At 40.5% G+C, this 12,344-nt stretch overlaps 1 protein-coding gene across 3 annotated transcripts in view; it reads right to left on the bottom strand.

Moving 5' to 3' along the window:
* Positions 1-4,094: 4,094 nt before the first annotated feature.
* avpr2aa (arginine vasopressin receptor 2a, duplicate a) overlaps positions 4,095-12,344 on the bottom strand; it is a 24,624-nt gene continuing 16,374 nt past the window's right edge. For 2 of the 3 annotated variants that reach the window (XM_034087928.2, XM_034087929.2), the window contains 5 exons: positions 11,370-11,746; positions 10,612-10,857; positions 10,273-10,419; positions 8,783-9,353; positions 4,096-6,068 (listed from right to left, as the gene is read on the bottom strand). In XM_034087928.2, coding sequence (XP_033943819.1) covers positions 5,869-6,068; positions 8,783-9,353; positions 10,273-10,419; positions 10,612-10,857; positions 11,370-11,744 — 1,539 coding nt within the window. In that variant the 5' untranslated portion in view covers positions 11,745-11,746 and the 3' untranslated portion in view covers positions 4,096-5,868. Of the gene's footprint in view, positions 6,069-8,782; positions 9,354-10,272; positions 10,420-10,611; positions 10,858-11,369; positions 11,747-12,344 lie in introns of all 3 variants that reach the window. The other variant, XM_071203789.1, reaches the window with a different exon arrangement.

Raw genomic sequence — 12,344 nt, 5'->3', positions numbered from 1 at the left:
CCAGATATTTGGAGCATAATAACTGAACGCTGCTTTACCATGTTTAGTTCTGACTCTGGGGACAGAAAGCTGACCAGTCCCTGAAGACCTGAGAGATCTGGATGGTTCATAATTTTGCAGGAGGTCAGAAATGTAATTTGGGCCTAAACCATTCAGTGCTTTATAAACCAGCAGCAGTATTTTGAAATCTATTCTTTGACACACAGGAAGCCAGTGTAAAGACTTCAGAACAGGAGTAATGTGATCCACTTTCTTAGTGTTAGTGAGGACTCGAGCAGCAGCGTTCTGAATCAGCTACAGCTTCCTAATAGATTTTTTAGTGAGACCTGTGAAGACACCATTGCAGTAGTCGAGTCTACTGAAGATAAAAGCATGGACACGTTTTTCCAAATCCTGCTGTGACATTAGTCATTACCACTTGGAAGAAATCATGTGTAACTTAAGTTGTATTGAAAAGAAATAGCAGTTCTGCCTCTCCCACTAGTGTAAAGTTGCTGGGTCAAATTTGTAATACTAGGTCTCACTCACAGCCTCTTGTAAATAAATACAACCACATACACAAAGAAAAGCTGCAATTTCAACATGTCCAAGCATCCTGTATCATAGCCATGCTAATAATGTTTCTAATAAACCAAACCGTTTGTAAATCAGTCAAGATTTCAGAGATTTAAGAGTATTTTTGTGCAGATCACTCACCTTACAACAGCTACCATAACGCGAATCAGAGTAACTGTTGACTGTGGCAAGATGGCGGCCAGTCAGCTACGCTGGAAAATCTCCCATGAGCCATCTAGTGTTTATATATATCTATGGGCAGACCCCTCTCGAAACTTTTGTGCAACAATCCTGTCAAAATCCCTCAACCAATAGGAGGCCAGGTATCCTTGCGGGTGCGTTCGCTTTACTTATTACAGCGTCCCGTAAGGGCGGTTACTCTTTGGTTTATGAACTCCCGCCCTCCACGTCTTTATAACATAGCATGTACTGCACTTGTTTGATTTACAACGTGAATAATATGAAATCGTCCCTCCGTTGCCTTCTGCACATAGTGCGAGGTGTTTGCTATGCAACAACAATAACAGATAGCGAATGTCGTCGTTTAGGTGCTTTTTTTTCCTGGAGATAGGCACTTCTCAATCCACTCCTCCATAGTAAGGCCACCCCGGAGGTCGAAGTTAACCTTAAATGTTTCCATCTTAAGCTTTGTTATTAGTTAGTTAGTTAGTTAGTTTCATGACGGACGTAATGTAACAGTTGTAACGGTTCTCAGACGCGGAGGGATACTGATTTGTGAAAAGTAACAACAACTATTCCCTGGATATACGCTCATTATATCACGGCTAAGAAACATCAGATTGCTTGATTTGACTTGTCCGTTTTATAAACATATACTAACTGTGCTTAACCTCCCTCCCTCCCAAAAAAAGTTGTAAATCAAACAAGTGCAGTACATGCTATGTTATAAAGCCGTGGAGGGCGGGAGTTTATAAACCAAAGCAAAATGCGTACATGAAGCGCTACGTCATGAACGGAAGAAATCTACCCTCGTGGGGGCGTGCTCATGTGATTGGCTTAGAATTGAGGAGACATCTGATTGGCTATAGATAGAAATAATTACAAGTATGAATCGGCTGACCGTCAGGGGAGTCTCAAAAAACCCACACACGAATGCACAGCGATCCATGCACAGAAAGCTGTTTGTGTTTGCAGGTTCAGAGGTTTTAAACGGAAAACAAATATGTGAGGATCAAAAATACATATGTAAAACTTTTTTCTGTATTTGGATTTTATTTACATGTATATGAAACGGAACACATTTGTGTGTGCATTGAAAAACACAAGTGTGGATCCGGAAATACAAATGTGAATCGTTTTGCGGATCATGAAATACAAGTGTGAATCCTTCTGTGTGCATGTGTGTATTATGAGACTGTTCTGAGCCCATAGATTTTTGCACAAACGTTTCGAGCGCGCACAGAATAAATCTGAGAGCAGAAAAAATCTGTAAACAGCAATATATATGAGTGCAAGCATACAGTTTGAGCAGAAGCAGAGCAAATCTAAGTGCAAGCAGGCACTATTTGAGTGCGAGGACAGGGTTTGAGGGAAATAAATACATAAAGTATGCTCTCAAATTTAAATACCACGCTCTTGAATAAAGATAGGGAATAACCTCTATGGAATAACCCCCATACCGCCCCCTCAAGCAACATCAGGGTCAAAAGTCTGAAAGCGAAAAAAAAGATCTGAAAGCGGAAAAAAAAGATCTGAAAGCGAAAAAAAAACGATCTGAAAGCAAAAAACGATCTGAACCTGAAAAAACAAGATTTGAAACTGAACAAATAATTGTTTTGAATCTGAAAACGAAAAATCTGCAACTGAAAAAAATAAGGATTCAAATATCAAAATATGTATAAAAGTGAAATCTGAAAATAAATATTTTATTCAAAAAAAATGCTGAACTGAATCAAAATAATATTCAACCTGAAAAATTATTTCAAATACTTATTTTTATTTTGAATACATCATTGTATTTTTCAAAGTTCAGGATAAAAACTTGAACTTTCAAATAAATTGTATTTTTTTGAATGATCAAAACTTATGACCCTGAAATAGCTCCATATATCTCTACCACTTTAGTTTGACCATCTCTGTTATTAAGTTATGGAATACTAAATAAATAAGTAATTAGATACCTTACCGTTACTGCGCTCATAAAGAATGATAAGAATAAGAATAATGCATATTGAACTGGTTTAATTAATTAGTGAGTTTATTTAAGGTAATTAGTTAGAAGCCCTATTTTATCAGTATGTCTGGACTGCACATCAGTTACAATGGTCAAACTACATTAGAACAGGATTGTCCCCATTTTGTCTTTAATAGTTACTAACATTAGATATTTTAATGAGATATGGACCGCAAAATAAAAAATGTCCCTGGTTTTCATTTTTAAAATCAAGTCACCGAATGCAAGTAGTCGTCTTAGCTTATTTTGTTATGAGATGTGAATTACTGTTCAATTTAGTTGATGTAATAATCGTTTGGTTTCTTTTACATTAAAAACAAGTTACAATTTTCAAGAGGTCTTGTGTTTTTTTTCGGGGGGAGGCCCTTTTTCCAGTTTAGAGCAATAGCCCCTCCAAATGTCTGTGCACGTCCCTGCTAATATTCATGTAAATACTATGGTGGACTACAACAAAATGAACATATTTTACCGTGATTTAATTGTAATACACGTTTCAAAAATGATGCCGAAGTAACAACATACTGATACCAGTTAGTAAAAACCAGAGCCGTAGAGATACTAAGGGCTCTGGTAAAAACCATGAATTAATGCTGTGACAAGTCTGCAGACAAGACGGCAGGCAAACAAATCTTTTAAAATGTGTGTTTTCTGAATGGAGATCGATCAGGATAAACTAAACTGTAGCTGCAGACATAAATAAAGCAGCGACTGTATTCACCATGACATAGACAGTCTGTGGTTTGTTCATGTTTAACTTTTGTCCAGTTTCTGAACAGATATGAGGAGCTGTGAGCTCTGTGTAACAGCTAAAGGCTGATGTTTCGGGACATGTTGCGCTGTCGGGTGCTGACCAATCACGAAGTGTCATTTCTTGACTGGCAGCAAAAACAACCAATCACAGCAGTGCTTCTCTGGCTGGCTCTCTCCAATCACAAACAAGAAGTGTTCTCCCTAAAGGAATACCCTTTCCGTATAAGTTTAAATGCTGTGGTGTTTTCTGAAATAATGTGGCGTTTTGTGAAATGCTGTGGTGTTTTGTGAAATACTGTGGTGTTTTGTGAAATACTGTGGTGTTTTCTGAAATGCTGTGGTGTTTTCTGAAATGCTGCAGTGTTTTCTGAAATGCTGTAGCGTTTTCTGAAATACTGTGGTGTTTCCTGAAATGCTGTGGTGTTTCCTGAAATGCTGTAGCGTTTTCTGAAATGCTGTGGCGTTTCCTGAAATGCTGTTTTGACTTGCACTTATACGGGGTCCCAGGGCCACGGTATACCCCAGATCCCCTAGCAAGCTTAGTTTTTGGACCTACATATTTTTTAAACCAAGTGTAAGGCTCTTGATAATTGTCTCAAGATAAGAACACAGCACTATTTACAGGGACTATTATGAGAAATGAATTGTTTGACAATATACATTAAATCATAATCTTATTTTATGCACACATATTTATCACATATACTGTATGTACAGTTGCTTATGTAATCTAATACAAAACAAAATGTCAGTTTATTTTTTTATTTTAATATATATATATATGTTTGTATATTTTAATTTATACAAAAATAAATAAAAGGATAAAAGAACTACTATGGCTCGTAGTGTGATATAACCAATGATTCTGCTCTGGTGGTAGCTTCGTCTAAGAATAACAGGCTGACATCATCCAGAGATCATTCAGGCCCCTCTGACATTACAGGCACTTGGTTTGACAGGAAGTATTTTCTCTGTCGACATGGAGTTTTTCTTAAACTGACATGCGCTCTTAATGACAGCAGCTCCTATTCCCCTCTAATCTCTCTAATCTGTTGAAGCCTTAATAACTCTTAAGACTTGCAAACTACAGTCGAGCTTTAAAAAATCTTTGGTTTGACATCCCCATGTTTCTCTATACACATATCAGACTTTTACAAGTAGTACAATTCACATTCAACATTGACCTTACACAACTTGTATTCATATTTAATGTGCCTTACATTTTCAACAAATAAACGTTACATTGTTCATCATTGTGCATGGAATGCTGTTTGTTTTCCTTCCTGCGTCTTCTCATTAAGGTTTTTGTTTCGTACATTCAGGAGAGCTTGACAGGAAGGTAATGTTATGTACCTCATATGCTGTTTTCGAAATACAATCACATAATTGTGTCCCGGTTGGATGCGGAAACCTGGATTTATCATTTGTGTGTGTGTGTGTGTGTGTGTGTGTGTGTGTGTGTGTGTGTGTGTGTGTGTGTGTGTGTGTGTGTGTGTGTGTGTGTGTGTGTGTGTGTGTGTGTGTGTGTGTGTGTGTGTGTGTGTGTTTTGCTGTCTGCATTAATATGGTATCCCAGTTCCTCGTGGGGCAGTGTCTTGACTTCTGAGTGAATCTCTGTCCATCTTGCTAACAAATCACTCTTGTTTCTTGGAACAGGATTCCTCCTTAGTGGATATTAATATACAGCCTCAAGCATCCACCTCTAATCCACATTCCTTGATTCAACAAAGTTTCTTCACATTATTAGATTTTTTACTACAGCCCTCTCCAGACTGCTCCTGTAGATCTAACATCCATGTCATCCCCTGTCTGTTCTCACTCCAACAGCCGTCTCGTTTTCTCTTACTGTCGGCATGTGTGTGTCTCATTTCCTCAGTTTGCTGCTTTGTTTTCTCTACACCCACAGCTTTGTCTGCTGCTTTGTACATTAGGCGTGCCGCAAGACCATTAATGCGCTGATCCACCCCTTGCATTCCTGCTGCTCTGCTCTGACTGAGAAGGGAAACAATTGTGGTTCGTATAAATCAATGCACAGGGTCCTACTTCACCACAGCCGAGGTAAAAGCGCTCTTTACTGTCAAGGCCATTTTGCATAACAGATGCTGTCACTGACAGCCACTGTATCTTTCACAGTGCCCTCATAAAATGGTGTTGACATCTTCAATGACACCCATCCTCTCTGTTGTGGTGGAGAGGACCGGTGATTACAAGATAGAGGTCCTGTTGACAGAAGCTGTCCTTTGTTGTTGGAAACATCTGGTTGAGGTCAGTGCTCTATTCTCAGGCTGTGCACTGCAGCACATCCCTGCAACAGACCACTGTGCACCCTAGTTGTCTTTTGAAACATGTCTCTGCCTAATCAGTCTTTGTCAGTACAGGCTGTCCTTGGTGGTGGAGGTGTGTGTGGTGGTGGAGTCGTCGGGCAGGGAGCCCCGGCGGTCGGGTCGTGTCCGGCACTGCAGGAGGTTCTGCAGCTCTCTGGACACGCTGCTGGAGAAAGCTGTGTAAATCCACGGGTTGGTGCACGAGTTCAGATTGCCCAGCAGCATCAGGATAGTGAAGGCCACTGCTGAGGACACAAACACACACACTACAGTATAAGAGAAGTGCATATCCAATAACAGAGACAAGTCTAAACCTGATATCTCATACATGAATACTTGAGACAGATGATCATTGTTCTCTTCTCTGTTATGAAACAAACAGAAATATGTACACCATTCAGTATGAATATAAACCATTCATTATTCTTGTTTCTCGTTTTGTTTCCTTCAGGAATAGCTATAAATATCCCAAGGCAAGGCAAGGCAAGGCAAGGCAAGGCAAGGCAAGGCAAGGCAAGGCAAGGCAAGGCAAGGCAAGGCAAGGCAAGGCAAGTTTATTTATATAGCACCTTTTAACACAAGGCAAAGTGCTTTACAAAAAACGAAAGACATTAAGAAAATGGCATTTAAAATCGTCATTAAAAAGAAAAGATAATCAAAGAAACATTAAAAGATCAAAGTTACAGTGCAGTTTAAGATGTGAATAGTTCAATTAAATTAAAAGCAGCGGCAAAAAGAAAAGTCTTTAGTCTGGATTTAAAAGTAGTCAGATTTGCAGCGGACCTGCAGGTTTCTGGGAGTTTGTTCCAGATATTTGGAGCATAATAACTAAACGCTGCTTTACCATGTTTAGTTCTGACTCTGGGGACAGAAAGCTGACCAGTCCCTGAAGACCTGAGAGATCTGGATGGTTCATAATTTAGCAGTAGGTCAGAAATGTATTTTGGGCCTAAACCATTCAAAGCTTTATAAACCAGCAGCAGTATTTTGAAATCTATTCTTTGACACACAGGAAGCCAGTGTAAAGTCTTCAGAACAGGAGTGATGTGATCCACTAGATTTTTTAGTGAGACATGCAAAGACACCATTACAGTAGTCCAGTCTACTGAAGATAAAAGCATGGACAAGTTTTTCCAAATCCTGCTGTGACATTAGTCTTTTAATCCTAGATATGTTCTTTAGGTGATAGTAGGCTGATTTAGTAACTGTTTTAATGTGACTGTTGAAACTCAGGTCAGAGTCCATGACTACACCTAGATTTCTGGCTTTATCTGTTGTTTTGAACATTGCAGACTGAAGCTCAGCGCTAACTTTTATACGTTCTTCCTTGGCTCCAAAAACCATTACCTCAGTTTTATCTTTGTTTAATTGGAGAGAGTTCTGACACATCCAGTCATTGATTTGTTCAATGCACTTACTCAGTGTTTGAATTGGAGCATAGTCTCCTGATAAAATTGTTACGTAAATGTGTGTGTCATCCGCATAGCTATGGTAACTTATTTTGTTGTTTTTCATTATCTGAGCCAGTGGTAGCATGGAGATGTTAAAGAGAAGAGGCCCCAAGATGGAGCCTTGAGGTACCCCACATGTCATATTTGTCAACTCAGATTTGTATTTACCTATAGAAACAAAGTTTTTTCTGTCCTTTAAGTAGGATTCAAACCAATTTAGAACTGTTTCCGAAAGTCCAACCCAGTTTTCTAGTCGGTTGAGTAATATGTTGTGGTCAACAGTGTCAAACGCAGCACTGAGATCTAATAATACTAACACTGAAGTTCTGCCACTGTCTGTGTTTAAGTGGATGTCATTGAAGACCTTTACCAGAGCAGTCTCAGTGCTGTGGTTTGGACGAAAGCCTGACTGGAACACATTGAAACAACTATTTAAATGCAAGAAATTACTCAACTGTTGAAAATCAACTTTTTCAATGATTTTACCTAGAAATGGCAGGTTTGATATGGGCCTGTAATCCCAAAGGGAACAAATCCTGTATACTTCCCTTTTCAGTTTCCTCACTGGCAATGACAAATATTTTTTAATAACTAAAGTATGCTTATTTCAACCCAGCCATTTGAGGACAATAGATCAGGAAAAACTGATTCAAGAATACAAACCTGATAATAATCAGCTGTTTGTGTGTGTGTTTGTGTGGTGGCACCATAGGTGCTGCCTGGCAATGAGGACTCATTCATGTGTATGCGCACGTGCATTGGAGTACACTAAGCATATGCAAGTGAGATTCTGTGTATGTGTTTGTGTGCGTGAAAGCTCATGTGCCTCGCTCTGTGTGTCTGCTTGTGATTTCAACAATATGTGTTAGCTGCTGGAAAAGATGATGTTGATGAATTATCAACATCTGGCTGTGTTGCAAAATCAGCAGGGGATATAAACAGGTTATTTACTGGCCTCCGATGTTTGTCTTTACCTTCAGATCAGAGGACACCCATACAGTCCATACTAGCAACAACAACTTAATGCTACACTATACACACTTGCTTCATCACTGGCTGCCAGATAATACATCAGCAGATGCTGTTTGTGTGCCCATAATGCACAGAGGCCATAGACGTCATCCAGAGGTTTCTGTTTGTGGTTCAAAACAAACATTGTTTTTGACCTTAAACTTCACTCACTGCTACATCCGAGCTGCAGCGTGCTGTCCTTGGAATAATAAGTGAGCATTTAGACTCTCTAAGATGGACTTCAGCATTAATCAGAGGCTGTTGTTATAAATCAGCTTCTGTTTTTGGCTGCTTAAAATGGATTGGGTTGCACATTTAGGCCAATTAAATGGATAACAAGAACTAAGGAGGATCAATCCATCTTAAAAAAACATCTTAAGTGATTCACTGGTGATGGTTGTTTTTGTTGTTTGTTAAGACTGAATTGTATACATAGATAACAGTTGCAATATTGCAGCAAACTCTCATAGGCAGAAACATAAAGTATAGTGACTGACCATGTTGTGGAGGGTGGGGGTCCCAGGCCGCCCAAAGCTGGACAATGAAGTAAGGGGCCCAGCAGATAGTATAGACCAGCACGATGACCAGGGTCATTCTCACAGTCTTTGACATGGCTTTTGTGATGCTGTGATGAGGTGGAGTGGCTGGAAGGGGGGGGCGTGCGTAGTCGAGGGAGCAGCGAGGTGAGCCTGAGGCCAGCTCGTAGGGCGTGTACGAGTCCTGGCAATCTGAGCCGCTCAATGTTTGCTGCTCTGTCGGTGATGTTGTTGTCACATGTTCACCACTGCTACTGTACTGGACAGCCGATGGTACAAAGTCATAACACTCTCCTGCTTGGCTGTCATGGGTGTTATTGTGAGGGTTGTTATTCACACCCTTTAGGAGTTGTCCTCCTCTGCCATCCCTGCCCCCCCCTCCGGACGACCGTCTCCCCCTATCCTTGGACCGCTCGTCATCCTTTTTAAAGCTGTGGAAGCGGAAGAAGATTTCTTTCTTCTTTAACTCAGCCATCACAATTCTCTCTGACTTCAGATAGATGTTATTGTGGATTTCTCTGAAGATTCTTATCTGAAAATAAAATGTATTAAAGAATTAGCACAGTTGAATATGGGTGAAACAAGGCATTACCTTATTTACAGACTTAACTGAGAATTAAGTTTTATGAGGTTGACGATTAAATCTTGTTTGCATCTTGGTTGTAATAGTGGCAGGAAATGGAATGTGTTGTCCTATATAATCAGCAATAAAGTAAGACATTATTCAATACCACTACTCTTTCCGTCTGTTAGCATCACAAAAGCTACAATAACATTTTATTGCAGAGAAAACTTAACACTCTCCTGAGCAACTAAAACAATATTTTGAAGTCAAATAAAAGATGAATCACACAAGCTATTCTTAGTTTACTTTTTTCTTTAAAATACCATTGAACCTCTGATCCTTTTCCCCCTTTTTACTATTAAAAACAGCTATATAAGGGCAGGATTTAGACTGTACATTTTCAGATTTACTTCCTTCTGCAGACACTCCACCATACTTCTGAAAAAGTGTCTAGAGGCCCCTCAATTTGAAATTCGATAATGAAAAAAGGTCACGGATTCTATGTTTGGCCGAGATCTGGTACATTCCACTTCCTGGCGGGAGGTTCTCGGAGTGAGCAGATTTTCTGAGCAGCCGTCTCAGCAGTGGTCCTTAAAGTGCTGTGTTAATTAGGGGAAATTGCTGGTCCCTGGAAATATCTTTCTCTAAATAGAGCAGTGGGGCTGATGGGAGGCAGCCCAGATCGCTATCCACCATGGGATGCTACATAACACCAACCAAAGACCCCCACGGGTAATCATACAATGCCTGCCAAATGCACCCTCCATGAAAGCAAAACAACATTTCATTCATGCCACAAACTTAATTGTTGGAAAGTGTTGCCCACAGCTTGTTTCCTTGTCATTGGTCTTAATGGGCAGTGCAGATATTGAGCGGCTACTATTACCTGACAGATGGTAATAATGAAGGCGGGCAGGAGGAAGACAGATATGGTCATCCAGGTGACGTAGGCCTTCAGCCCCCACGGCTCAGCAAAGTGACCCCAGCAATCAAACTCTCCTGAATCAGTTTCTGTGCGAGAGAAGATGAAAGCCTGGCAGAACAAACAGAAGAGGGTGGTCAGCACACTCGCAGATATCACTTTCAGTTATAAGCTAAACTCTAATGACCTCTGGGAGCTAAAAATAGACCAACAGTTCTACTGTAGAAATCAGGGTGTTAACACACGCTAAGGTCTCATTTCCTATTGCACCATATGTCTGCACGCGTGTTCATCCCTCCCTACCTGTGGTATGCTGAGGACTAGCGCCAAGCCCCAGGCCACCATGACAGGGGTGTTCCAGCGGGACATTGTGCCCCCTCTGTAGGCCTGCAAAGGACAGCAGATGGCCTGGTGCCGGTCTACCGTCATGGCAACTATCATGTAAGAGGAAGCAAACATGCCCACAATCTGCAAGTACTTGACGGACCGGCAGAGAAAGTCAGGCCCCTGAAACTTCCCAGTGATGTCCCAAATGAGCTGAGGAAGAACCTGGAGACAGATTGAAAAAGATGCACTTGTTTAAAATTGGCTCCTAGAATAGTAAAGCATTTTTTTCTTGTTTAATCTTTAGAAATGTAGAAAAAACTAAAACTAAAGGACAAGCCTGTTGACATAACCAATACTAACGACAAATTGATCCTACCAAGTATTGACTGTGTAGCCTGTCCTCTCTGTCACAGACCTTTATTGTTTTTTCAAATGTTTTTGTTATTTAATAATCATTTCGGGACATTTTGGTACATTTTTAGATCACCATAGAATAATATTTGGACAACTTTCACATGATGAATGCTTTCACAAACTGACTATGCCAGTGCATCCCACACTTTTTCTGCAGGGACTCCTTTTGTAGATAGAACATTTTAATTAAATGTTTCTGCGTTGGCTCTGTTTCCTAACATGTGTGCACTTCAAGCCCACCCCCCATTTGGGAAACCCCTGGACTAAAGTCATACTTGAGGATGCTGTGATGGTAGCAAGTAACTGAACTGTGAACTGACCTGAAAGAAGGCCACCACCAGGTCAGCCACACACAGGTTGAACATGAACACGTGCATGGGTGCATTATGCTTCCTCCTCCTCAGCAGTACCCACAGCACAAAGCTGTTCCCCAGAGTGGTAAGGGCCAACACCACCCCGAGCACTGCTATCTCTGCCCGGGCCAGGCCCATGTCCCTCTCCCGCTCCGTATGCTGCGTCGTGGTGGAACCATTTTCAGGATCTATCCCGAAGAAGGATCCCCCGCTGTGAGAACTGTTGAGGGAGTTCAGTTCAGAGACAAGCAGAGACGAGGAAGAGAAGTTGTTCCTTCCTGCTGCGAGCAGAGAGGAGAGGGCCAACCCATCCCAATCTGTTTCCACACTGATGCTTTCCATTCCTGGAAGCCAAAAAACAAAGTGTTAATGTGTGAAGCAAATAATAGCGGTTGTTGTTTATGGGTAATTAATGATGCCATGAGCAATATGGTCACCATGAGTCAAACGGGTGCATGGTCATAAGACCGTATACGCTTATAATATTAGAGGATACAGATTTTATCAACAAACAATTTACTTGTTCTGTATTATCAAAGTCATTCCTGACCTCTTTATCAAATGTCTAGTTGCCCTAAAATGTGTCAGCTGGGAAATTGTTCCTGATCATATCACTGGGAAAGAAAGAAGCCAAACACTTGGGCCTTTTAGTAAAAATACATAGCTGATGGCATGAGTTTACAAACCTTACAATGTTTGGTGCATCTGTTACTTTTTCACATTGTAAACTAATACAAATACCTCCTGTTATGCAGTTGGGAAAAAAATCTGACACAAAATAATGAAAGCCAGATACTGTTACAATCTGCCATGTGAAAGTTGTTGTTTTTGGGGCTGTCTCTAATTTTGTAATAAGTATTCAGTGTGTCTGTATCTCTCAATGTTGCCAGTTCTGTTTGACGCAAGTCCAGAATGGTTTATTTTCTTTTTCATATTTTCTCA

The sequence above is a fragment of the Pseudochaenichthys georgianus genome, chromosome 7 (assembly GCF_902827115.2).
Source record: "Pseudochaenichthys georgianus chromosome 7, fPseGeo1.2, whole genome shotgun sequence".
NCBI lineage: Eukaryota > Metazoa > Chordata > Actinopteri > Perciformes > Channichthyidae > Pseudochaenichthys > Pseudochaenichthys georgianus.
This window is presented reverse-complemented; position numbering and strand designations above follow the sequence as displayed.